Source organism: Psammomys obesus, unplaced genomic scaffold, assembly GCF_907164565.1.
Source record: "Psammomys obesus unplaced genomic scaffold, mPsaObe1.curated_primary_1811, whole genome shotgun sequence".
NCBI classification, from domain to species: Eukaryota; Metazoa; Chordata; class Mammalia; order Rodentia; family Muridae; genus Psammomys; species Psammomys obesus.
This window is the reverse complement of record NW_026596088.1, coordinates 5,733,203-5,761,182: the sequence shown is the minus strand read 5'-3', so window position 1 is coordinate 5,761,182 and position 27,980 is coordinate 5,733,203. Positions and strand designations below refer to the sequence as shown.

The window sequence follows — 27,980 nt, the reverse complement described above, 5'->3', positions numbered from 1 at the left end:
CATTGCTCCCAGCTTGCCTCAGCCTTTTGAAGGCTAGGATAACTGACATGTGCTCTCCCACTGGAAATAACCATTTAAAAAATTTTATTTATTACCTCTACAGTGTTCTGTCTGCATGTGGGCCTACACACTAGAAGAGGGCACCAGAACTCATTATAGATGGTTGTGAGCTGCCATGTGATTGCTGGGAATTGAACTCAGGACCTTTGGAAGAACAGTCAAGTATTCTTAACCTCTGAGCCATCTCTCTAGCCCGGAAATAACCATTTTTAATATTTCAAGAGCAATAGTTCTGATGTCACTTAATTAAAGAGATGGGAAGTGAAAAGATGGCTCAGCATACTGACTGCTCTTATAGAGGACCCATTTGATTCATAGCATCCACGTGGCAGCTCATAGCTACCTATAATTCCTGTTCTGGGGGACCTGATGCCCTCTTCTGACCTCCATGGGGACCTGACATACACAAAGCAAACACACATGCAAGGCAAAACATTCAATAAAAAACAGTCATATAATAAAAATATTAAAAAAAAAAATAAAGAGTTGGGGTAAGAGACAGAGGCCTGCTCTTACTCTATCCAGGATCATCTGGCAGAGATGACACCACTCACAGTGGGTAGGGCCCTTCCACACTAATCATTACTCAAGAAAATGTCCCACAGACCAATTCTGTAAAGGCTTTTTCTCAATTAAGAGTCCCTCTTCCCAAGCTAAAGATGGTGGTATATGCCTTTGATCTCGGTTCTCGGGAGGCAAAGAAGGGTGGACCTCTGGGAGTTTGAGGCCAACCTGGAATATGTAGCAAGTACCAGCCAGGACAACACAGACTTTCGTCTCAAAATAAAACTACTGTTTTATTTATTTAAAAAATTAATTTATAAATTAAGTTTATGTTAAGTTAACAAAAACTAACAAGCACACCATTTTCTCTAATATGTGGTTCTGTTCTATGTTTTTTCCAGATTTGTCTTATTTTATTTCCACCCAATTTTGGCTTGATTTTTTTTGCAAACAAAGAACTTTTTCCCCCTTACGCAAGGTTCAAAAGCTCTTTCTTTCCCATACTCACCTGGGCAAGGAGAGAATAGCAGGAATCTACCACTAGGTAAAAATTACCCCTAAAGCAGGTGGCTTTAAACAAACATTTAATGTTTCACAATCCTGAAATTCCAGAAGTTCTGAGTGTTGTAGCTCTGGGTGTCTCAGGAGGTGCTTGGCTGGGACCCAAAGTCCAGCTTCCAATATGGTTTACTCACATGGCCGATGGCAGGAGGCTCTGATGTCATATGGACCCTTCTAAGACACAAGGGATTAAGCTTCTTCATGATCTGGAAGCTGGCTTTCCCAAAGGTGAGGATTTGAAAGAAGCAGAAAGAAGCTGCAAGGTCCTTTATGATCAAGCCTCTATCACTTCCTCAATAGCCTGAGGGTTATACATCTGCTTTCCTCAGGAGAGTGACTGCTGGTGCAGACTGCTACCCTGAGGAATCCTACAAGCCCTGCGGGGGTCTTGTACCTGGAAAGATCCTAGGAAGACACTGCAATAAGATGGGGGTCTGTAACCCAGGAGAGTCTCCCCCAAGAAACCAACCCTATCGACACGTTGGACTTCCAGTCTCTAGGACACTAAACAAATCATTATCTTTTTGTTGAAGCCACCATATTTGGTGGTATTTTGTTATGCAGCCTAGTGAACCAAGACCTCAACCCTCTGGACTGTTTTGGAATGTTGATCTTTTCTGTAAATCAGCTCCTAACACCTGCTGTAGAATGTGGCATGAAACCAACACAAAGGGCTAGAGAGATAGCTCATCATTTATACACCGGCTGCTCTATTAGAAGATCTGGGTTTAACTCCTAGCATCCAACCGGTAATCCACAACCGTCTGTAACTCTAGTTCCAGGGATCCAATGCTTTCTTCATGCCTCTGAAGGCACACTGCATGCATGTATATGATATACAGGAATAAATGCAGGTAAAACACCCATCCACATTAGGAAAAAAAAAATCTTTAAAAAAACAGAGAAGAATCAAGACATGAGCTGAAGGTCATCCTTCCCAGAGATCTTGGAGAAAACAGGCTGGGCTCCCCATGGCCAGTTGAAGAGAGTGGTCACAGAGTGTTCTACCACTGTTCACTCTGAAAGAGACCCACTGGGCCACAGGCCTCCTGCTCTCCTCAGAATTCAGTTTCCATGTGTACATGCTCTCAGGGCCACCTCCTTGGTCCCATGCATCTTCTCCCTAGCTAGAAAGCACCTTCTGGATTCGTTCCCGTACTTCCTTTGGACCCAAAGACACCATCATCTCAGCCACAGGCGGTCCTTGCTAAGAAAGGAGAAAAACACCATCATTTGCCTCTATGTGCAGAAGGAATTCGTGCCAAAGCTCCAACTGTAGGAGACTACCCAGGCCAACCCCAACCCACAGCAGCAACCCTAGGAGCAGGGGCCCCTTTTTTATTGTATTTTCTTTTACCTAGTTATTTTTGTTCTATGTTTACAGTGCTGGGGATCAACCCTAGAACTTCATGAATGCTAGGCAAAAGCTACAACCCAGCTCTACTGGTCTTAAATTTTTCTCAACAGCTGGCTTCCATGAGCCTGTTTTTCTGCCTTTGGCAAACTGATAATCTGTCTATTATTCTCAATGATCTCCACAGAGGCAGGGATCGTATGCATTTGTTTACACTCTCTCCACTCTTAACAATAACAGTGCCTACACACAGAAGATGCTCAGTGATGAGGGACTGGTCATGTTTCGTCATCAGGTTATTATTGTCTGGATGGGCCTTAGTGCCAGACTGTGAGCATTAGCTGCAAGGGTCAATGAGGGCTACAGGCAATGGTTCAGCTCATGTCCCATCTCACCAGTTGTCCACTGAGGGCCATTCGAAGGAGCTTCATCACACTGCTATACTTGGTGTCTTCCAGACCTTCTGACAGCGTCTTCAGTTCTCTGTTCACCATATCCTGAGTTAGGCTCAAGCCAGATCTTTCTAAAAGCCTAAAAGAGAACCAGTCTGAGCCAGGTGTAATGGTGTAAGTCTTTAATACCAGATCTCAAGAGGCAGAGACAGAGAGATCTCTGAGTTTGAGTCTAGCCTGATCTACAGTGTGAGTTCTAGGACAGCCAGGGCTATACAGAGAAACTCGGACTTGGCAGGCAGGTGGTAGGGTGGGGTTCCAGGGTGGGAGAAGATGCTTCAGAAGATTGTTAATCACCTAAAGCACAAACACAGTTTACTAAGGGTAGGGAATTCACCAATCTTCTACAGGCAAACAATGATAGGATGATAGGACCACATGTATAGGTGGCCCAGGCAAGTAGTTACATATAGGTGACTAAAAGGATGCCATGAAGCCAGCGAGATGACTCAATGGTAAGAAAGACTGCCACCAAGCCTGAATTGAGCTCAATCCCCAGATCCCACACAGTGGAAGGAGAACTAACCTCTCCCAAGTTGTCACCTGACTTTTGCTCATGTACCATGGCATGTGCCTTCTCCATGAACATAAAGTGAATAAATGTCAAAATAAAAACAAGAAGAACTATAATAAGAGAACTAACTAACTGCCATGTAGTCACTATGCCTCTATTTCTTACTCAATGAAGTGGGGACAATAATAGCAACTGTACTGCACAGGAAAGTGACAAGAGAGCTAAAATATGACCAGCACTAAGTAAAGCCCTGAACTTATGGTAAACACTCAAAAATATTGGATACCATGTTTCAATAAAAAACTTACACTTAGCTGGTATTAATATACTCAACAGACACTTCAGGAGAACCTAAAATAAAAACTTAGGAATGAGCTGGACACAGTATATAGGAATGGATAATTTCTGAGGAATTACTTGAAACAGCTTTAAGATTTGCCAAGGTGAGTGTAGCACAGTGGAATAGAAAGAAAACACCAGAAAACACCCACTCCAGGAGCTACCCCACTGCCAACATGCTGGGCAGAGGCCTCTTTTCCACAGACAGAAACACAAAGGATCACCAGGCATGGTGGCACATGCCTTTTATCCCAGAACTCGGGAGGAAGAGGCCAAAGGATCTCTGTGAGTTTGAGGCCAACCTAGTCTACAAAACAAGTTCTATGACAGCCAAGGCAACACAGAGAAACCTTGTCTCAGGAGGAAAAAAAAAAGAAAAAGAAAAAGAAGAGAAAGAAAGAAAAGGAAACACAGATGATCTAAACCCCATCAGCCAGCAACTACCCTCATATTCCTGGAAGCCAAGCTAAGACCCTTTCCCAAAAGCACTTGAGTTTTGAGTGGTCCACAACTGGTGAGAGCTGGACTTGTAAACCAGTCACCCAAGCTCTGATTGAGGTGGTGGGAGCCTACACTCCACAGCAGCTTCCCAGAATTCTTAAGATGGTATCCCAGGAGCTGGAGAGATGGCTTAGGAGTTATGATCACTTACTGCTTCTAGAGAACCCAAATTCCATCCTCAACACCTATGTCAGTTGACTTACAACCGCCTGTAACTTCAGTTCAAAGAAGTCAACACACACAAAACCCAAACAAACTAAAAAACTAAAAAACACTTTTAAAAAGCAGGACAAGCTGGTCACAGTGGTTCATGCCAGTAATCCCAGCACTTGGGAGGCAGAGGCAGTTGAATCTCTGTGAGTTCAAGGCCAGACTGGTCTATAGAGTCCAGGACAGCCAGTGCTTTTACACAGAGAAACCCTGTTTCGAAAAACCAAAAACCAAACCAAACCAAAATGGAGGTGCTATACCAATGCTTTATGAGCAGAATCCCTGCTCCTAAGGGGGTTCTGACTGTGCTGAGTGGCAGCTCAGTGGGAAGTACATCTGGCTCAGAAAGTGATCTTATAAGTGATTTGAAGTAACAGCCTTTCAGTATGCACAGCTTTCCTTAACAATTGCCAGACTTCAGCACCTAAGCACATGGAAACAAGGATTAAGCCCAGGAGTAGGACACTGGCTGCCACTAACTCAGCTAGCACTCATCTGTACACCCCCAGCTTCAAATTTACTGTTTAGAAAGTTGTGGTATTTTTACTATAGCAGCCCTACTGGACAAAGCCAATCATTAACTGGGCACAGGATCACTGCTGTTTATAAAATCAAGGAGATGAAATACTAAAAACAAACTGGGTAGGGTGGCGCAAGTTTTAATCCCAGCACTCGGGGAGGCAAAGGCAGGAGGATCTCTGTGAGCCCAAGGCCAGTCTGGTCTTCAAAGTCCAGGATAGCCAAGGTTATACAAAGAAACCATGTCTTAAAGAAACAAACAAACAATACAGAAAAAAAAAAAATACAAAATGCAATATAAAAAGAAGATGGGCACTCCCCAAGGTCATTGCATTTGGGGAAGGAGGCTGCCAAGGAACAGGACAGGCCTAGACAGCTGCTAATGGCAGCCCAGGACAGTAAGAGCTGGCTAAGAGCTTAGCAATGACACAAAAGAGACTTATAGTGGTCTGGTGGCTCCTAGGCATTTGGGTGTCAGCTTTCCTGACTTGAGTAGAAGTCACAGCCTCTAAAATATAACCCAAGACAAGGATGAGAAATTAAGACATGGTCTTGGTGAATTAGAATTAATAGCTCAAGAGATCATTCAGCCGTTTAGAGCTTATATTGCTCTTTCAGAGAACACTAGGTAGCTCAATTTTTCTCTACCTTCATGGGTGCTGCATTCATATGGACATACCCACATAGATCTAAAAAGAAAAAAAAAAAAGCTGGATGTGGTAGCACACCTTAAATCCCAGCACTTGGATGGCAGAAGCAGGCAGATCTCGAGTCTGAGGCAAGCCTGATCTATCCGTTGAGATCCAGACCAGCCCAGGATACATAGTGATCTCCTGTCTCAAACAACAACAAACAGCAAACAGAATTGAGGACCCTACTATGGAATGTCCCAAGTTACTGATGATATTAGCTCTTGGGTACTGATTAGGGAATGGACTTGCAAATATGTTTAGTAATATATCCATGCAATGTTATTTACTGCAGTTATTTCCAAAAGCAAAACTTGGAAGCAACCCTAATGTACATAAAGAGATGAATTAAATTCTATTTGAAGTGGTGTCACAGGAAAGTTATTCAAAGAAAGGAATGAGGAGACTTTCAAAGACTGGACACATCTAGTTATATTGCTGAGCGCAGTAGTTCATGCCTACAGTCTAAGTTTCTTGGAAAGATGACGGAGAGCTCATTTGAGCTCAGTTTGGGACTAGCCTGAGCAGCATACAGAACCTATTTCTCTTTTTCTGTTGTTTTGTTTTTCAATACAGAGTTTCTCTGTGTAGCCCTAGCTGTCTTGGAATTCACTCTGCAGACCGGTGTGGCCTCACAGAGATCCTCTGGCCTCTGCCTCCTGAGTGCTGGAAAGGGGACTATTGTGAGTTCAAGGACAGCCTGGTCTACAATTTGAGTTCAGGAAAGCCAAGGATACACCTGTCTCAAAAAACAAAAAGCAAACAAACAAACAAACAAACAAAAAAGAGGCATGTGCCATTTGCCACCTGGCTCAGAATTATCTCTTAAAAAAAGAAAAAGACATCTAAAACACCCAAACATTGTCACCTTTTGGTCAAAAAGTGGGTAACAAGAACTAGGCTGATGGAAGACTGCACCAGGGCATAACTTCCCTGCTTCCAATATCCAGGTTTAAAAAGTTTTGGTATATTAATACGAGAGACGCACACATGGTATACAGGCATACATGTAGGCAAAACACTCATACACTTAAATTAAAAATAAGTATTTAAGAATTTAATGAAATAAAAATCCTGTTACTGTTACAGTATGCCAGGTCTGAGGAAAAGGAGACTCAGGGAGGGAGCCACCTGGGCCTTCAGGGGTGCTGTCCTTACCTCAGAAGTAAGAGAGCCTTTTTTTTTTTTCCCCAGCTTGTCATAGTTTTGTGATGGGGACTAAGAGCTACCATCTGGTGGAGAGAAGCCATGGCAAAGAGTGGGAAGGGTGTGCCACACCCTTAACCAGGGGTACGAACACTTACCCCAGCAATCGCTTGCCAATCACATCCACCTTTTCCGAGTCGGTGCCCAGCTGTTCTCGATGGACAGCAGGCCGAGTCCATAAGTAGGAGTACGTAGGAGAGACCAGATCCTGCAGGCGGCTGATGTGGCCCTGGGGAGAGAGGTAGTCACCACTTGCACTGGGAGAGCTTGGGAAACTCGGGAAGGGGTAAGGGTGCCCTAAACCCACACCTGTCTCAGCAGAATGATCCTCTCCATATATGCTGGGTCCAGAACATTGCTGTCTTGTAGTTGGCTCCCAAATGCCTCCTTCACCAGGGCCTGAAGCTTCTCCACCAACTGGGGCCTCTGGGTCTCACTGTTCACCAGCCGTTGGAGGTGCAGTCTGAGGATGAAGAAAGGAGATCCCCTGGTACTGATTCCTCAGGACTATGCCAAACCTCTCCCCTCAGGGCAGCAGTAGGGATTTGAAGACTGCCACAGCTATAAAACCCATAATGTCCGTTGTATAAAAGGAACAAGATTTAATCAAGGTCACAACCAGCCTAAATCTAGGCAAACATGATTTGTTTTCAGTGTTATTTATACTTATTTTATTGATTTTTTTTTTTTTTTAATTTTATCTGTATTGGTGTTCTGCCTGCAAGAATATCTGGTGTCAGATCTTGGAGTTACAGACAGTTGTGAGCTGCCATGTAGGTGCTGGGAATTGAACCCTGGTCCTCTGGAAAAGCAGTCAGTGCTCTTAACTGCTGAGCCATCTCTTCAGCTCAATTTTTTTTAAAAAAAAAAAAAAAAAAACAATGTCTCCCTATATATTTCTAGCTGCCCTGGTCTCAAAATTAGAGATCCACCTGCCTCTGCACTCCAAGTGCTAGGATTAAAGATATAACTCCATACCAGGCATTTTCAGTGTTTTAAAAATAGTAGCTGTCTTTTTCCTGTTACTTCTGAGGTGGTAAGGAGCAAACCCAGCATACTAAGCAAGCAGTCTAAAACCGAGCTACACCCAGCCAAGAAGCTATTTTAAACCAGAAGATCACAGCAAGGAACATTCTGGCTCTCTGTGTGGAATGAGCAGCTCTGGGTGCACAGGGCCTGTCCACAGCTCTAACTGGCTGGAGCAGGCTGGATCCATGTTGCTGGCTCAGACTCCACAGTCTTCCAGTTGCCCTGTCTCTCTCCTTCTTGGTGTCTTGCCAGACTCTCCCTCCCTACACTATCACCTGACCTCTACAGGCACCTGAGTTTACATAGAAGAATTCAGGAATGTGCTTCCTAGCCTTACTTGAAGTACTGATCTGAAAGGAGAGATCAAAAAATGTATTTCTACGATTTGGAGCAGGGGGCTATTTCAATGAAATACTCACTTTCAAAGCTGGGGCTTTCTTGTCAGTTCAAATTTACCTCTTTTCTGGAATCCTAACTGATTTTCTCCTGAACAGCAAAGCCTCCATAAGTTCAACCCTCATACCAAGCCCTGTCCTCCTCAGTTTCCCGGCTGTCCTTTGCCTCTTCCTGACAGGACTGGAAGGGCCAGCGAGTGACAAAACATTGCAGAACCAGGAACCATTCTAAGTCCTGTGGCCCCCTGTCTGTGTTACAGAGGAAAGCCACATAGTAAAGTGGTAAACAGCTTATGACTGAGACAGTCCTGAATCCAAAGCCCAGCTGCCAGGTGTTTGCAGTAACCCACACAACCACTGGAAAGCTGGGGAACCTCAGACAGAATGGGACAAGAGGGCCTCCGAGGTAGGGTGGCAGTGAACATTAACCATGGACTAGATCTGAAGTACTGATGCCAGGGCCTGAAAGCCACCCATTCAAGGGCTGCAGATCTGCAGGAGTCTGAGGCACCTTGCATGTCACAGGACGAAAGACAAGTCACTGTGTGAAGCTAGCTAGAATCCAGACTGGCAAAAAGCAATTAAAAACCTTTTGCTTTGGTTTTGGTGTTTAAGATAGGTTCTATGAAGTTAGGCTGGCCTAGATCTCTCCATCTTCCTACCTCAGCGCCCTGAGTGCTGGAATTACAGGCAAGTGTAATTTGATTGGAAAAACAAACAGAAAACATACAGATAAAGTACAGAAAGCAGCAAGGCCAGGCAGTAAGGAGAAAAACAAAACAAAACAACAAAACAAAACAAAACAGAACAAAACCAGAGACCCTCCTGGCCATGCTTAATTGATACTTAATTGATATACCACAAGTCCAAGCCTGGGAAACAGTCAAGCTAAATGAATCTTAATCAATATTCCCATGTTCATACACAATATTGCTATTGCTGTGGCTGCTGCTGAGACATTAATATGTCTACTAATATATTTACTGTGTCTCTGAAGTAAGCATGGAGTTGGCTTGATGACAGAAAACATTTGAGGATAATTCAGCTTGGCTAGATTAAATCGATGGGCATCAGTTCTAAAATATTTCTCTCTCTACATAAACCCCCTCCCATCCCAATCTTTCTTTTTTGCTGACCCCTGGATTTCAGGGAGGCGTGGGAGGCATCCCAAAGTATCTCTCTGACTGGTCTCCATTTCCTCCTAAAACAGTACTTCTCTGGAATAAAAAGCACAGCTGTGTTGTACCTGGCATGCGAGACTGCACTCACCCTTGTAGACCCCACACAAGAGATGCCTCACTGCTCACTGCATCAATCTGCTAGTTATTTAAATTCTGTCCTGGACCTCATACAGGTAACATATAGCAAAGGCACAGACCTAATAAAGTCATATCCTTGAAACAACTACAGTTGAGTCAGTGTATTAGCACAATCCAGTAATTTAAGCACTTGGGAGGTAGAGGTACAAGGATGAAGAACTCAAAGTCATCAATTGGCTACATAGTGGGTTTGAGGATGCTATGTAACCAGGCTGGCCTAGAATTTACAATTCTCCTGTCTCAACTTTCCAAGAGCTAGGATTATAGGTATGTGCTTGTGGGGAGCTTGGCTCTCCCACTTACCTATTGAATTCTGGGAGCTTCTTCAGGTCCAGCAGGGCTGAGTGGCAGGTGATCCGAGTCAGGTCAAACTGTGTTATCAGCTCCGGCAGGGTCCTGCCCATTTGGTTCCCTGCAAGTAAGCCCACTTGGCTGCTCAGTCCCTCCCTCATCTACTGTCCTTATTTCTGTCCTTCCTTTTATCTTTCTTTCTGCATTGCCCAGCCTACAGATTTTGATCCTCCTGTTTCAGTTTCCCACATAACCGGATACAGGTGTTGGTCACATTGCCTTGCTTTCACACACAAAGGAGAGTAAATGAGCAAGCTGTAGGCTCCCCACCACAACCGTACCAAAGCCACAAGAGCACTTACTGTCTGGTTACTCCACAGCTTCTGATATGCTTGGCTGTGAGTCAGATCTGGTACTACGTACCCTACAAACTTCCTTCATGCCACAGTGGACCCCCAGTGCTGGAAGCTGCTACTTTTCTGTTTCATTTGAGACAGGACTGTGGTATTTATATAGTCCAGACTGACCTCAAACTAGCAATCCTCCTGCTTCAGCTTCTCTAGTGTTGGGATTCAGCCTTTCTAGTGCTGGGACACCACACGAAGACTGAAAGCTGCTGCTTTTTTGAACTTTTTTCCTTATTTTTAGTTTGTGTGTGTGCTCATGTTCAATAGGGTATTGGATCCCTTGACACTGGAGTTACACGCAGCTATGAGCCATCCGATATGGGTGCTGGGAACAAAAATCAGAAAAACCAGCAAAAGCTTTTAACTGCTGAGCCATCTCTACAGCTCCCTGGAGGCAGCTTCTTTATAAGCAGCAGCTCCCTTTGGTGAAGTCCAAAGGCACCATGGTCAGGCACAGGCCTCAAGAACTATATCGTTTACAAAGGATGTGACTCTGGCAAGCTACTCAACCTTCCTAAGTCTCAAATCACCTAGGAACTAGGATTATCAAGTTACTGCCAGGGTTTCAAAAATTCTTGCCACAGAAGTCATCACATTTGGTACTTGGTTCTTCAAAGTTTATGTTCTAACCCTGGAATAAGCAGATTTACAGTAGCACCAGTAATACTGTTAGAGCACACATACTTGTGTAATTACAGTAATCATGAGGTCTGTGGCTTCTGTGCCTATGCTGTGGCCAGACAGTGAACTGGTTCCTCATATTTATAAGCTCACTGGCTCCCCGTTAACCCTACAGGGCAGACCCTTAACCCTCTCATACAGACAAGGTTAATGAGACTTTAGGTGTCTGAGGGCAGGGACAATGTATACTGTGAGCCCCACTCCATTAACAACAAAGCAGTGTGGGAAAACCAAGTGAGGAAACAGTTGTCTGGCTCAGTAACCAGTGCTGACTAGAATAATGAACTTGTCCAAGATCACATGACTTATAGGTGATAATGCTGGGACTGATAAGCAGATCTGTCTGTATCAAAACTCAAGATTGGCTGCCACGACCACTCTGGGGGGTATGTACCTGCAAACCCTGAGCCACAGTTGGTAATGATGTCAAGCAAGGCTTCAGGCAGAAAACCAGAAGCAGCAAAATGCTCCAGGAAAATGTCCCCTTGCCTCTTAGACAGCTTGCTACCATCCCTGTTGAGGAGCAGGGGCAAATGAGCAAACTGAGGTGGCTGCCAGCCCAGGGCCTGATAGAGGAGGAGATGCTTGGAGGTGGAGACCAGCCACTCAGAGCCCCGAAGCACATGGCTGATGTTCATGTGGTGGTCATCTACCACACAGGCTAGGTGGTAGGTGGGGTAGCCATCACTCTTCAGGATAACTGGGTCCCCCTCCACACTGGCCACTTTATGTTCAGTCCAGCCATATACCAGGTCCTGGAAGGCTGGTGCTGCCTCCTCCAGGCGGAAGCGGATTGCAGGCTTGGGATCTGTGGCTAGCTTCTGCGCCACCTGGGCCTGGCTCAGGTTCCGGCACCGATTGTCATACCTGTTGAGAGAGCAGCAGAGTAGCTAAGAGAATCATCAGATATCCCACTTGTCTCTCAAGTTATAGTTTTTACTTGGAGTCCTGGAGATTTTACTCAAGGTCCTAGGCATGCTGATAAGCACTCTACCAACTGAACTATAATCCCAACCCTTATCTTTGGTTTCTAATAGCTTATGCCCCTAGGCAACTCATTAACCCCTTGAAGGAGATTCTTCTGTCAAGAATGGATTTAAAAATAAAATTGTGTGAGATAACACACTGCGGCAGACACTAATGTTTGTTGAGTTATTAATCATTGTCCTTTTTCCCTTGCTAAGGAGGACATGGAAAAAGGCTTAGACCAAGAGCCGAATTACAATGAGTACAAACAAGTTTGCAATCTTGTGACCTGCTAAGAGTGATCAGGCCAGGTAGGAATGTAAACCCATTCTATTACTGAGTATCCAAGAAAACAACACTTGGTGGCTAAGGAAAGGCTAAGGTCCTGGGAAAGATATTTCTCTCCAAGGAGGTTAAGACATACATACCTGCAAGGGGGAAAAAGAAACTCCTTTTTTTATACCTCCCAGGAGCACTCTGGATGCTACCCTCTGAGAACCCATGTTGAAACTATTAACTCCACACACAATTAAGGGAGAGAAGGCAAGGCTGTCGGCGGGCAGGGTAACAGTCAGAGAGAGGCTGCTGCTCCTCTTAGCTTAGAGTCATCTCTCTCCAGATTTCCAAAGTAGGGTGTTGACTCCCAGCATCAGCGTCACTGGTGCACTCATGACAAACTCAGACCCAAACTTTAGTCCTGCTAAGCTAGAACCTGCAGGGTAAGCACAGCCCAGATGAACTGTCTACTAGAGAAAGTACTGGGAATGACTGCTGATTTCACTTTTTATTTTATCTTCTACTTTTTTTTTTCTGATCGCTCCTTCAAAAATTGTTATTAAAAATTGGGTGTATATATGTGCATATGAGCATAGTACCTGTGGAGGTCTGAGTTTCTGGATGGCCCTGGAGCTGGAACTACAGGAGCCCTGAGCTGCCTAATGTGGGTGTTGAGAGCTAAACTCTGGTCCTGTGAAAAAGCAATCTGAGTTCCTAATTACTAAGCCAACTCTCCAGGGCCTAGTTTGCCACCTAAAAAAAGTTTTAGCCGAATGTGGTAATAAACACATTTAATACCAGGACTCAAGAGGCAGGTGGCTCTCAGAGTTCAAGGATAACCTGGTTTAGATCTGGTTCCAGGATAGCTACATGTAGAAACTGTCTTGAAAAACAAAACAAACAAAAAAAGGAAGAAAGGTTTTAAAAGACACATTATTATGATTTGTGTGTATGAAGTGCAAATGCCATGGTGCGTTTGTGGCAGTCAGAGAACAGCATTGCGGGGTCAGTGCTCTTCTACCTTTCACATGGGGCCTGAGGCTAGAACATATTCCATGCCTATGCAGAAAGCAACTTCACCTGCTGAACTAATTTACTGGCCTCTGTCATTTTTAACATTTAAATATATATCCAGTAGTGTCCTAGTTTACACAAATGTGAAACTTGCAAACTCAGTTCCTTTTTTTTTTTTTTTTTTGAGACAGGGTTTCTCTGTGTAGCCCTGGTCTTCCTGGAACTTGCTCTGTAGACTAGGCTGGCCTCAAACTCAGAGTCACCTGCCTCTGTCTCCTGAGTGCTGGACTAAAGGCACGTGCCTGGCAGCAAACTCAGTTCTTGATACACCTAACTCCTCAGGCTGATAACAATTAAAAACAACAGATGGTAGATATCCATTAACTCAACACCTGAGAGACTGAAACCAGAAGACTTCGAGTTGGAGGCCAGCCCGTTTATCTCAGAGGTAAAAAGGCAGTGAATGTTTAAACATCTAGTCTTTGTCCAGCGATTGCTGATAACAGTGTAAACGAGAAAAAGCACGGAGTGGGCTTTATCATGGCCATACGGTTGGACTTCTCTGTTTCGCTGAAATGGGTAACAGGAGAGAGTTCTTAGTCCAGGCTGGACTCAAATTCACTACACCCTGAGGATGTCCTTTACCTTCTGTTCCCCCTGCCCCTGTCTCCCAAGTGCTTGGTTACAGGAGTGTACTACCACACCCAGCTATACACAGACCCCCAAGTAAAGTCTACATTTTGGAAGAAATCTATGATGGGTAATAATGATGTCAATTTGACAGTATCTGAACACACCTAGGAGACAAGCCTCTAGGCACAACTCCCAGGTGTGAGGGATTATTTACATTACGTTTAGCCTCTAAGACTGTATGAGGGATTATACTGATTAAGTGAACTGACACAAGAAAACCCGTCTGCACCATTCCTTGAGTTGGGATTTTGGACTGCATAAAAAGATAAAAGGCAGCTGGGCACCAGCATTCATTGCTTTCTCCATCCCGACTGTGGAAATAATGGACTTCTTTGCCATGATGGACTGTGCTCTGAAACTGTGAACCAGAAGAAAGCCTTTCGTTTTTAATTTCTTTTATCAGGGTATTTTACCACAGCAAATAAACTATCCCACATACATATCAAGATACAAATTATGTATTTTAATGCTCCTTTACTGTATTGGGTTCTTTTCTATTGCTGTGTCAAAACAACATGACCAAGGAAACTCATAGAAGATAGCATTAAATTGGGTTTATGGTTTCAGAAGGTTAGAGTTGGTGGTGGTGGGGTGAAGGCATGGCACCAGGAACAGCTGAGAGTTCACGTCGTGACTGGCAAGCAGAAGGCAGAGAGAGAGAGCGCCTACTGGGAATGGCTAGTCTTTTGAAATCTCAAAGACACCCCTAGTGGCACACCTCCTGCAACAAGGCCACACTTCCTAAACCTACCTTAACAGCTCTACCAACTAGGGACTAAGTATCAAACACATGAACCTACTGGCGCCATTCTCATTTAAACTACCACACTCATCACAACTCCTCCCTTTATAAAGCATAAAAGACATAAAGGTTGATTAATAAGGAACAGAGTTAGTAACCCATAGCATTTTCAAATAGGATGTTTTGTTGTTTAAGGTCTCACAAAGCCCAGAAGGGCTTCAAAGTCCCAAGGTCGCTAAAGATAACCCTGAACTCCTGATCCTCCTGCCTCTGCCTTCTGAATGCTGGGATCACAGGCAAATGTCACCATGCCATGCCATAAATGCAATATTATATGATAGGAAAAAAATATATGGGTTTATATGGAAGCTCCCCCAAGCCAGGAGGTGTGCAGTACAGTGCACCCCGCCACTGACTGGAAAAGGTGACAGTCAATACCATCTATTAACATATGCACTAACCACCACCTAGTACCACTGCGTCTTGAGAGGGGAAATGAATGGTCAAAGGGAGGGAGAGGAGAAATGTTTCTCTATATTTTTGTGTAGTTTGAGTACTAAACATGAAGCTAGTGAGATAGCTCAGTAGGTAAGGGTGCCTCCTGCTAAGGCTGACGACCTGAGTTCAGCTCCCACATGGTGAAAGGAGAACATCAGCTCATGAAAGCTATCCTTTGGCTTCCACACACTGGGACATGTGCTGACCACTCAGAAAGTAAGTTTAACATGTCAAAAGAAATGTAAGAGCTGGGTGCGATGGTACATGCCTGTGATCCCAACACTCAGGAAGGCAGAGGCAGGCGGATTACTGTGAGTTCGAGGTCAGCCTGGTCTACAAAGCGAGTCCAGGATGGCCAAGGCTACACAGAGAAACCCTGTCTCAAAAAACATAAACAAATATGTCTGTATATATGTGAAATATAAGTATTACACAATTTTTTTTAGATTTTTAATTTTTATTTATTTTTTTTAAGAATTCTTTTTTTTTTCTTTTAAGATTTTATTCATTTACTTATTTTATGCATATTAGGGCTCTAAGAGGGCAGTAGAGGGTGGAGATGATTGTGAGCCACCATGTGGTTGCTGGGAATTGAACTCAGGACCTCTGAAAGAGCAGACAGTGTTCTTAACCACTGAGCCATTTCTCCAGCCCCTGAGAGCTGGAATTAGAATGTACCACCACACCCTGAAATTTTTATTACTTTTAGTTTTGAGTACTGTGTGTGTGTGTGTGTGTGTGTGTGTGTTTGTAGAGGCCTTGTAGAGGCCAGAAGAATCAGATTTCTTTGGAACTGGAGGTAGTTATGAACTGTTCCATATGAGTGTTAGGAGTGTTTTGTTTTTGTTTTTGTTTGGTTTGGTTTGGTTTTTGGAGACAGGATCTCTTTATAAAATTCTGACTGTCCTGAAACTCACTATGTAGAACTGGCTAAGTTAAAATTCAGAGATCTTCCTGCCTCTGCCTCCCGAGTCCTAGGATTAAGGGTGCATGCCACCATACCCATCCCAGCAAATATTCTTAATTACTGACCACTTTCTCCAGTCCAGAAAAAAATTCTATGCATTATGATAGTTATTATTACAGAAAATGTTGCCTGAGGTTCAGTACAGCCAGCAGCTTCTCTTAAGCCCCAATGCCTGTGACCCTGCCTCTTGGCATTCATGCTCTACAATGTCTTCTCTCTAAGCATAGGCTGGACTCATACTTCTTTTTGAGGAACAGAACACAAGTGGCAAGATGTCTCCTCTACAGTGTATTTGCCGGGTTGTAGCAGCCCTATGCAATGGCCCGTGTGGCTTGGAGATAGCGGAGTTGGAAGAACGCTTGCCTAGCATGCACCAGTCTACTCTTATAACCTCAAGCACTACCAAAGAGAAAAAAAGAAAGAGAGCTATAGGCAGGGGATTTAGCTCACTTGTTGAGCACTTGCCTAGTAAGCACAAGGCCCTGGGTTTGGTCCTCAGCTTAGGAAAAAAACAAACAGAACAAAACAAAATCTTTCCTATATTTTTTATATTTTGACACTTAGTTCTCTCTAACCAGAGAACACCCATGTGACAAGAAACAGCCAACTAATGAGATCCCTGGCCTACCCACAGCCTTTAGGGAGAAGATAGCGGTGAATCCTCCTCAGGCAAAACTCCAGAGAACTGCAGGCTTGACTTCAGTCCAACTGCTGCCTTGAAAGATACCCAGAACCAAAGAACCCAGCTACACCCTGCAGATACAATAGCAACAAACACCACCCCACAGGGAGGCATCCAGAGTTGGCTCTCACCGGGGTGTCTGAAGGCTCCTCAGCGCTTCCTTCTTCAGGAGCTCCAGCCTCCGTGGTGAACAGAAACAGGGATAGGCAGCTCCAGACTTCAGCAATGCTTCTGTGGCCTGGGCATACAGTGCCAGCCGCTGTGACTGACAGTAGGGCCCTGCAGGACCACCTCGGCGGGGACTTTCATCAGGTGGGATGCCTGGAGCACAGGTGGAGAATTGTCATCACACAGAAGCACCAGAAATGCACACAGTGCTCTTTTTTTTTTTTTTTCCAGGTATTCACCTAGGTGCTTTACACACACAATGAACTTTTTGTTTTTACTTTTTTTTTTTTTTTTTTTGAAACAGGGTTTCTCTGTGTAGCCCTGACTGTACTGAAACTAGCTCTATAGAGCAGGCTGGCCTCAAACTCACAGAGATCTGCTTGCCTCTGCCTCCCAAGTGCTAGGATTAAAGGTGTGTGCCACCACCCTAGCTATACATTGAACTTTTTCTGTTGTTGTTGAAAATTTTTCTGTTTTGTTTTTTTTTTTTTTTTTTTGGGGGGGGGGGGTGAGAGGGAGGACAAAAAAATAAAATGCAAAAAGCCAAAAATAAAGAGAACTATATTCATCTGTATAAAGATGCCCACTAAGGCAAACACAAGGCAGGGCCACAGCTGTTGGGCTGGGCTGGCTGCATTCTTCCTATTCTCGTTAGTTTTAAGACCTAAGAGTAAGCACATGGAGCTATGGAGGAATGGTATGGGTTTCACTACGGCCTGCCTGAGGATGAACCTGGGGAATCCCCATGAGTTCTAGGGGTGGGCATGACAGGCAGGTGCTATCACTGATGACAAACCAGGGAAGGATAGTGTGAACAGCATGCTGGCCCTGTGCCCTACTGCCAGGACACACAAACATATCAGGTACTCTCTGGGGAATCAAGGCAGAGTGCAGAGGTCCTCCCTAGGAAGGCCAATCCCTTAGGAACCTCACCCCTCTCTCCACAGCCCCTTGGGACCCTCAGCTTGTTCAGAGGGTAGGGTATCGGAAAACATTTCTGCCCTTCCCCCAGAGCTCTGACATGCATGTCTCCATGTCTACTCATGAGTAGAGTATAGCCTGTGAGGTAGTTTCACACAGTGGCCTTCACCCTGCCTAGCTGGGTCATATTTGTATCAGCCTAGAGTGCCAGCTTAGATCTTTTCACCAATAAAAGAGTCCTTCCACTTCCAGCAGAAAGGAGGCTGATCTGAACGCAAGAGTCCTGGGGAGGGGACTCCCTCTCTCTCTGTGCTGGTCCCTTCTAGGAAAGGGCCATCAGGGCTGGGCAGCCTATAGTTGACGGTACATGGATGGAGAAAGCTGGTACATAAGGAAGAGGCATGAATGGGCTGGAGCTGAGCAGGCATCCAGGTGACGAGAACAACAGTCATAGGGTTGGCCAGAGAGGATGCTGGTGGCTGGGGTCACAACCTCCGGAACAGCAGGAGGGAGCAGGGACTGGCCCAACCGCTGGGGAGATTCCTGAATGAGATCCATTCTCATGCAATTTAGATCTTAGTAGTGGTTTGGACTGAGCTTCAGACACGCTCCACAGGAAGGAATTCAGGCCTGGGGCTGGAAACCTGACCTAAAGCCCATGGATCAGGTTGTCAGAGGCTACTACTGTTGCTTGGCTAAATGACCACTTGTCAAATTGCCTTCTACATACTTATGCTCATCCCTTCAACCTTGTCAGAGCAGCTTTCCTCTGGAGTGGTCAGCACATAGTCAACAATGTACAACTGGTCAGAGTGCTGAGAACAAGTGTCTACTGAGTGCTCAGTTCTCAACGGAGTATCTTTATCTACCTCAAGGCCCACAGAACATTTCAGAAGAGCAAAAAGAATGGAAGAGCCAGAAGATTAGGAAGAAAGTCCTGTGAAATGCTGTCTTTGGGACATGGCATAGCCACTGCACTCATAAACTCACTGCATCTATGACTACCTGCAAAAGATGTCGTTAACATTCCAACAGATATTACCATTTGAACTCACTGAGTTATTGATTTTAAAAAGGAGAGTACATGAAGGGGGAGTAAGATGTGTTGAGGATACATGGGGGTGAGGAGGAAGGAATTGTTGGGGGTGCTTATGATCAAGATGCATTTTTTTCATGTATGAAATTCTCAAAGAATAAACAAAGATACTCTGTGCTGCTTAGCTTTATGCCAACTTGACAAAAACTGGAGTCATTAGAGAGAAAGGAGCTTCAACAGAGAAATGTCTGCATAGGATCAGGATATAGGCAAGCTTATAGGACATTTTCTTAATTAGATGTGGAAGGGGCCAGTCCAGGTTAGTTGGGTCACCCCTGAACAAGGAAAGCAGGCTGAGCAATCAACGGGGAGCAAGCCATGAAGAGCAAGCACCCCTCCATGGCCTCTGAATCTCTTCCTGCCTTCAGGTACTGCTTTGTTTGAGTTCCTGTCCTAACTTCCCTTGGGAAGTGTAAGCTAAATAAAACCCTTCCTCTCTAAGTTGCATTTGGTCATAGTGTTTCATCACAACAATAGTAACCTTATGAACCAGAACTTACTCTATTAAAGAAAAAAGGGACAACGCATTTTCAGGACCCCTTCCTGCTGCAAGCAGCTGTTACTCTACTTCTCAAAAAACGTTGCATGTCCTTAGAAAATGACAAGCATAGTGTGTATGCCTATAGCTCCAGCACTCATGAAGATCAAGAGTTCAAGTCCACCCTTGGAAACATAGTGAGTTTAAGGCCACACCTGAGGCACGGTCTCCAAACAAGCTGAAACAAAAGAAAGAAAATGAGAGGGGAAAAAGCATGGCTGAATAAGGTAAATTTGGGGATCATTTCCAGATCAAAATGTCTAATTTTTTTAAAGATCTCCATCTTTTTCTTATTATTTTCATTCTTGAGATTCTCACGTATGTATATTTTTTATTATATTTCCCTTCACTCTTTCTTATCTGCCTCCCATTCTTATTAATACCTCCCCATCCCCACCATTCTCTTTTCCAGATTTAAGACGTGGTTTTATTTTGTGACTCATTTAGCTTAATCAGGGTCATCTGTCTTAGGAACTTGTCTATTGCAGCAATATGACACCAAGACCAAGAGCTTGCTGCAGGCTCCGTTTATACGACAGTGTTATAATGGATGATCAAGGAGGGCAGGGCCAGAAACCTGCAGATCTCTGCATAAGCTTTACACAACTCCTGGTGCAGCAAGGCCCCATCAAGTTGAAGTTCTCATCTGGGCCTCCGTTTACTCAGTGAATTCACTGCCCTCCCACTTCCAGTCATTTGGCTCTCTTGCAGTCTTTGGGCCATACTGACCTCCTTGTCATTCCTCATTCAGCTCTGCTCCTTTTCACAGAACGTTTGCATCTGATTCTATCTACTCTACTCTGCAGGACCAGAGTTAGCCCCTTCATTCAACACTCTGTGCCCAGAGAAACATCCCCATCAGAAAGACTACCCTTTTCTCAGTTTTCTGACCTGTTACTGTTTCTCTGTAGCTTTGCATGTACATATTAAGTGTCTTCCTAAAAGGCTTCTCACCTCTTTTTTTTTCTTAAGATTAAAAAAAATCTATTTGTGTATGAATGTTTTGCCTCCATGTATGTATGTGCACCATGCTTGTATACTACCCAGAGACTAGAAAAGGGTGTTGGAACCAAGAAAAGTGGATATTCTTAACCACTTAGACATCTCTTTCCCCCCTTCTCACTGGACCTGGAGTGAACCTGGCTAGAACCCTGGGTTCACCAATGCCCAGGGGATCCAATCTCAAGTCCTCATACCTACACAGCAAGCACTTTACCCACAGATGCATCTCCCTAGCCCTTTCTCTAGAATTCTTATCACAAGTTAGTATCAAGTTAAGCATAAATTACAGGGCTGGGATACAGCTCAGTGGTAGAGCACTTGATTAATATGCACAGGCCCTGAGCTGGAGCCCCAGTACTGCTTTTAAAAAAGAATTATTCTGGGTATGTGTAGTGTTAATACTTGCAATCCTAGCATTTTCAATGCTGAGGCAAGCAGCTGGATCCAAGTGATGTTATTGAATAAATAAATTCCTTTAGTCAATGAACCTCAACTAAATATGTATGTATACTAAAATCTCTCTAAAAATAGTCAAAAATAAACGGGCTTTTGCTACTTAGAAACTTAGAGCCTAGTGAATAACTACCTGGAGATGGGAGTATATGTCTTCCAAGAGTGTTGGTATTTTTCCTAAGGGTGTTAACTTTCTCTAGTGCCTGTCTTTAGTAGGAGCCCATAGGAGTTTGGGATAATTCAGGAGCCTCAAATACACTCCTTAAATGTCAACAAGCCTAGTTATACTCAGGATTAACTTAGCCACAAAAAAATCAATTCCTGAGACTGCATCGTTTCGTTTGGCTCACAATGATGTGGATTAAAAATAAAATAAATACAAGCTTAGGTTTAACAATGGGCAGTGTGTTGGGATCAAATAAATGTGACTTCTCCTAAGTACTGCCATTTTGTTTTCAGACTCCACTTTGATCATAAGTGAAAGTAAGTTCAAGTTCCCAGGCTCTAGGGGAGGTTTCTAGATGGCTAGACAATTTCCTCCTTATTCTACTTTTGTTTTCAAAAACAGATTGTTCCTAATCATGAAAGAACAAATGATTCTGTTTTGGAGGCCAGCCTGGTCTAGAGTGAGATCTAGGACAGGCAGGGTGGTTATACAGAGATATCCTATCTAGAAAAAAACTAACAAACAAAGAAATTGTGACTATAACTTGGCACAGATGTTTGTGGGTTTTGAGCTGAAAAACTGTACCATTAGCAGGGTGTGGTGGCGAATGCCTGTAATCCCAGCCCTCTGGGAGGCAGAGGCAGGTGGATTTCTGTGATTTCGAGGCCACTCTGGTCTACAAAGCGAGTCCAGGACAGCCAAGGCTACACAGAGAAACTCTGTCTGGAAAATTAAAGAAAAAAAAAAAAGAAAAAAAGACAAAAGAAAGTAGTGAAACTGTGAGTTCTGGCTTGAGTTGCGGTTCAGCTCCCAGTCTGTTCAGTGGCCCCAATCCATCAGCAGCAGCCTGAGTACAATAAACTTTTGTCATCTGCTTAAATGCTAAGATAATGTTCGAAGATGCAGTAAGATCCCAAGTCTGTGCTGTTGTCCCTGACTAGTCAGTTTTTGCTCCCTAATTGAAATAAAAATCTTGTTTTGCTGGACTCTTGGGCCTACTTGGGTTATTTTGGATTTTCAGATCCTAACGGTATTCATTTAAAAAAAAAAAAAATTGGCAATCAAGGTGGCTCAAACTCTTGCTGCAAAGCCTGACAATTGGAGTTCAATGCCTAGAACCCACACTATAGAAGGAGGACAACTGTTACAAGTTGTCTATGACCACACATAAGTGCAAACACACAAATAAATGTAAACAAAAATTAGATTAAAATGAGCAATGGAAAAGACAAGAAGGTATGTTTAAAAAAATAAGAGAGAGAGAGAGAGAATTCAGCTAGGCATGGGGGTTCATAACATGTCAATTTTAATCCTGGCACTCAGGAGGCAGAGCTGGAGCCCAGTCTGGTCTACACAGTGAGTTCTAGGACAGCCAGGGATTCATAGATAGACCCTATCTCTATATACACACACACACACACACACACACACACACACACACACACACACACACACACTCTTAGGTTTTCTGGTTCTTCCTGGCACTTTAAAGCTGGACAGGTGAGGTCACATTCTCCTGGGAACAGGAGCTGGCCTAGCCACTCGTTTCCAATGAGCCTGTTTCTTGCCTGGCCTCTGCAGGGAATGGACGTAAGTGACTGAGATAAGAACAGGAATCCCGCAACAAACAGAGTTTGTCTTCAGGGAGCCTTGGCATTTTTACAGGGAGCACCTGCCACCCTAGACTGTATAGAAGTATTTATTTTCCCAGGATTCTCATTCTCCACCTTGAACCCACAGAGAAGATCCACAGCCTCCTCTGCTTCCTGTTCCTCCCCAGAGACTCTTTTTTTGCCAGCCTCACCTGCCCATTCCAGCATGTCCTCAATGTTTTCTGCTGCTCCTGGTACCAGGCGGCTCTGATCGGTGTCCTCCAGCCTTAGAATGAAGCTTCCTTGGTGCTTCTTGGCAAAGATGTAGTTGTAGAGGGCAGTACGGAGCCCACCCAGGTGCAAGAAGCCTAGTAGAAGAGAACAGATCAGACTGGACAGAGAAAAAGGCTACATTACGGGCCTCAGCTGTAGTGCAAACAAGAATGTCCCAACAAAGTGTTAAGACTAAGAATTGACTGTGATTGACCTATATCTATGGTTGACACCCAGACAGTCACTGAAAAGGACACTGTGGGGATGGAGAGATGGCCCAATGGGTACAAGTACTGGCTGTTCTTCCAGAGGACCCAGGTTCAGTGCCCAGCATACACGTGGTGGCTCATAACCATCTATAACTCCAGTTCCAGTGAATCTAACACTATCTTTTGACTTCAGCAGTTAGCACACACAAATGTAGTGCACATATATAGACAAATTACTCATATGCATAAAATAAAAATCTTTTTTTTTTTTTTTTTTTTTTTTTTGTTGGGGGAGACAGGGTCTCTCTGTGTAGCTGTGCTGACCTGGAACATGCTCTGTAGATCAGGCTGACCTCAAGCTCAACAGAGAGCCCCTGTCTCCTAAGTGCTGGGATTCCCTAGTGCTGGGATTAAAGGCATGTGCTACAGTGCCACCCTCCACCTCAGGCTCAAAATAAGTAAATCTTAAACAACAACAACAACAGAAGAACAATTAAAGGTCAGGGTGGATGACTGCATTTAGTTCTTCATCTTGTGAATGGGAGAACACCCAGGTGTCAGGTCTAGGAGCTTGTCAGCACATAAAAATGCTCCAAGTATTCCCGAGTACCCTTAGCCTTCAACTTTGACATCTGCCTTAAAGTCAAGTTTCACCAAGAGGAGAAGCAGCATTTTCTGTTTGAAAATTATTCAGAGGCCAGATCATATTAGTATTAAACTAATCTAATGATGTATTTCAGGGGCAAGGAGGGGCTAATTACATGTTAGTAACACATTTAAATCCTGTAAAAATCACATTTTGTGCAGATAGTCTAGCATCATCATGCAACTTAAATTTTTCCTTATTTGAGTGCTAGTTATAAGTAATCAAAATTAAAAGCAACATTTGATTTTGATGTATTTCCCTTCACTGGGGTTTAAACTCTGAAAGTGTTACTACTGACTAAAAATTTCAAAATTTCTCACATCTGCTGTTTCCCCTTTCCTTCATTCTATTTAGTCCAGCACAGGGCCCTAGATCGTCATATAAGGCCATTCACATTTACAATAACCTCATCTGCCTTTCCAGGTATCCAAAGAAACACAGACCAGGAAATGTTCTTTCGGTTATCAGGCAGACCTAGCCCAACAGTGATTCTGTGTGAGACCTTCAGCAAATTATTGCAAACCTACAAAACAAGTAGTTCTCAGTGGAACAGAATCCCAGGAATGTCAAGCCAGAGGAGACCAGAGATTAAAAGTAACCCCACCTCATAGCATATAGTCTATAGTCAGGGGCTGAAACGGCTCAAGTCAGTAAGGCCCTGCTACACAGCATGGCAACCTGAGTCTAGATCCCCACAGCCCACTACAGAGCCAGACCTCCAGCCGTTAGTGCTGGCCGTAGTGAGCTACAGGCAGATTCCTGTAGCTCACTCGCCTAAGGGAATCAGTGAGCACCAGATTCAGTGACTTTTTTCATACCCACAAGAACACATACATATACCATACATAAAATTTTAAAAAATAACTATGTGCCCATTAATAAGTTGCTAACCGGGGAGGGAAGGGGAAAAGGCTTGGAGAGAAAAGGGACTAAGGGCAGGGGCATCTCTGAGACAAGCTGGAGACCTTCGACAGGGCTGGCTACAGGAAGAATATGGGGATGTCTCTGCTAAGCTTCCCAGCAATGGGGGGTGGGGTGAGGTGGAGTCTGGGTAGGCCACCTTCTAGTCAGGTAGGATTTATAGTGGTGGGAGAGAGCACCAATCCACCTACAAAACCTTCGACCCAAAATTTACCTGTCTATAAGATGTGCAGAGTTAAAGACAGAGTAAAGACTGAGGGAATGTCCAACCAAATGCCTGGCCAAATCTGAGACCCACTCTATGGGCGAAAGCCAACCAGACACCATTAACAGTACTCTGCTTTACAGACAGTAGCCTAGCATAATCATACTCTACCCAGCAATGGATTGAATCAGACGCTGAGGCTTATAACCAAGCATTAGGCAGTGCTCAGGAGTCCTGTGGAAGAGTAGGGGGTTAAGGATAAAAGGACCTGGAGGAAACAAGAACTCCACAAGACCAACAGAGTCAACTAACCTAGACCCCTGGGGAATAAGAGATGGAAGCACTAAACAAATAACAGACATGGACTGGACGTAGGCCAATGGGCAGTTTGATCTTCATGGGGTCCCCTAGTAAGTTAAACTGGTGCTATTTATGACATGGACTCTGCTGCCTGCTTTTCAATCACTTCCCCCTCGTGAGACCGCTTGCCTGGCCTCAGTGGATGAAGATGAGCTAAGTCCTGATGTGACTTGATGTGCTGGGGTGGGTTGGTAGTGGTGGGGCTCCCCTTTTCTGAGGAGAAGGGGAGGGAAAATGGGGAAAGATGGTGGGATCGAGGGACCTGGAGGAGAGAAGGGAGAGGGCTATGACCAGGATGTAAAGCAAATATATAAATTAAAAATAAATTTTAAAAAGCTGTAAAAAATTACTAACCTTTGGGGATCGTTTAGCTTTCACAAATTTCAATGTATTGACCTGTTAGTGGGCTCAAAAACAAAAATCAGGTTGGACCTGGTGACACGGACCTATAATCACCACTATAGAGGCAGAGGCAGGTGAATATGTCTGAGTTGAAGGCAACAGCCTGGTCTACAAAGCAAGTTCCAGGCCAGCCAGAAATACATAAGGCTCTGTCTTGACAAAACAGAAAGGCCTGGATCCTTCTTAATCATGAGGCTGCTGTGATTCCTAAATGTTGACCAGAATAGAACGTCAAGCCAGGCCTGGTGACTGTAACTCCAATATCTGGGAGGCAAAGAGATAGGAGGATTGCTGCAAGTTCAACGCCAGCAGTCTTCTTAGTGAGTTCCAAGCTACCAGGGCCACACAAGAAACTTTCTCCAAATTAAAACAAACAAACAAAAAGAAACCCAAAAATGTAAACCTTCAATTAATTTTAGCTATTACCGTCCACACTGCTTCACAGTTTTTTCCCATGTGGGCTTTTCCTTCCAGTCAGCAAAGAATGAAAATGGTAATTGCAGTAAAGACTACTGCACATAGCAGATCTTGCTCAGTGGCTCTGTTGCACTGGCTCAAAACCATCACACAGGTACTATTAGCCTTACTTGACAAACAGCAAAATTGGGACATAAACAGAGCAAATAATTTTGCCAAAGTGATGCATCTAGGGATTGGCAAAGACAGAAATGTGGATGCAGAAAAAGCCAGGGCTTGGTGCCCTACCTAAGTGCTTCTTCAAAGAAGGTGAACATCCCAGTTCACCATAGGTAAACACAGAAACAGAGAGTCAAGGCTTAGAAATGTACAGCCATTTGATAAGCTGTTTTATGTCAACTGAAACTAGCAAAAAGCTTTTATTTTTACATTTTTGAGACACTCATTTTTTTTTCCTAGTAGTTTCATTTATATTAGTCTTAAACACAGAATCACAACAGGTAATAAAGAACCAGGACTTCAGGCAGCTCTGTGAGTTTGAGGCCAGCTTGGTCTACAGAGATCCTGGACAGCCAAGGTTACACAGAGAAACCCTGTCTTGAAAAACCAAAACCAGCCAAAACCAGAAACTTTTGCCGGTTGTGGAGGTACACGCTCTTTAATCCCAGCAGGCAGGTGGATCTCTGTGAGTTCCAGGCCAGCCTGGTCTACAACAGGAGTCCAGGACAGCCATGGCTACCTGTACTGAAAAAAAAAAAAAAAAAGGTTTCTACCACATATGGTTAAAGTCCCATGATCTATATTGCCTGACCAGAAGTAATGTGTCATCCCTATGTACCTGGGCCTCTGTCACAAAGATCTTTTTCTGCTGACCTTGGGCCTAGAAAGGTTGGCTGCTCAGTGTGAAGTGCGCAGAAAGTTGGCTTGAGCCAAAAGAAGGTTGGGAACTTATGGTAAATAGAAGATGACAGTATGTATAACGGGGTACATACAGTAGACTTCTGTTTTCCTTTGGCAAACTAAGCTGCCAGCAAACCCAGGCTTTGTGCCAGCCATTTCCTTTTAGGCTTCAAGCAGGTCTTGTTGACATCTGGTTCTCAACTCAAATGTTACCTCTTCCACAATACCTTCTGGGGCACCCTATGCCGCTTCGTTTCCAGAATGACAACATGTGACTCTAAGTGTTTGTGGTGATCAGTAGAATGCCGGCTCCTTCAAAGCAGAAACCCTGATTTTTCAATGACCACCGCATTCTGGCGCATAGGACTTGGCACTGTCTAAAACGCACCGCGCGCTGAGTGCATCCAAGAAGGACAGCGACAACACAACAAAGAAATTTCTAGCAACGCGACCGCTCCGGATCCTGGACCTCCATTTCCGTTTCTGTAAAATGGGGTCGCGCAGACCACACCGGAAAGGACTGCTTCTGGAATGTTCGAGGGCGGGACGGGACGGTGGGCTGCGGCGCGCGGCGTCACGTCCGCCAGGATTACCTGTGGGACTGGGAGCGAAGCGCACTCGCACCGCGGCCCCAGGATGTGGGCCCAGACTGGCCTCGCGCCGTCCCACGAGGCGGCCGAGAGCCCCCACCACGCGTGGCTCGGCCCGCAAAAGCCTCTGGAGGAGCACCGCCATGTGGACTAGAAAGACACACGTGGGCTTCTCTGCGCGTCACTTCCGCGAGGCGGGGAAAGCGCATGCCAACCAATCAGGTTCCGCCACAGCGAGCGCGGCCCCGCCAT

The 27,980-nt window shown here is 44.5% G+C and overlaps 1 protein-coding gene across 1 annotated transcript; it reads right to left on the bottom strand.

The window, feature by feature from the left end:
* Positions 1–838: 838 nt before the first annotated feature.
* On the bottom strand, positions 839–27,961 carry Ears2 (glutamyl-tRNA synthetase 2, mitochondrial). Its single transcript, XM_055627600.1, has 9 exons — positions 27,732–27,961; positions 23,018–23,173; positions 17,001–17,190; positions 11,426–11,898; positions 9,956–10,064; positions 7,219–7,372; positions 7,008–7,138; positions 2,875–3,010; positions 839–2,332 (listed from the first exon to the last, which is right to left on the bottom strand). The coding sequence occupies exons 1-9, from the start codon at positions 27,871–27,873 to the stop codon at positions 2,249–2,251; spliced, it is 1,575 nt and encodes a 524-aa protein (XP_055483575.1). The 5' UTR covers positions 27,874–27,961; the 3' UTR covers positions 839–2,248.
* Between the last annotated feature and the right edge of the window lie 19 nt (positions 27,962–27,980).

What these genes read in the sequence shown, in the direction of transcription:
- Ears2 (XM_055627600.1), bottom strand. Translation starts at nt 27,873, where the DNA reads ATGGCGGTGCTCCTCCAGAGGCTTTTGCGGGCCGAGCCACGCGTGGTG. An exon ending in CTGTGGCTCAGGGTTTGCAG is followed by an intron (nt 10,065 to 11,425) that starts GTACATACCCCC and finishes GCTTACTTGCAG; the next exon opens with GGAACCAAATGGGCAGGACC. An exon ending in TGGCCCTCAGTGGACAACTG is followed by an intron (nt 2,333 to 2,874) that starts GTGAGATGGGAC and finishes CTCCTTTCTTAG; the next exon opens with CAAGGACCGCCTGTGGCTGA.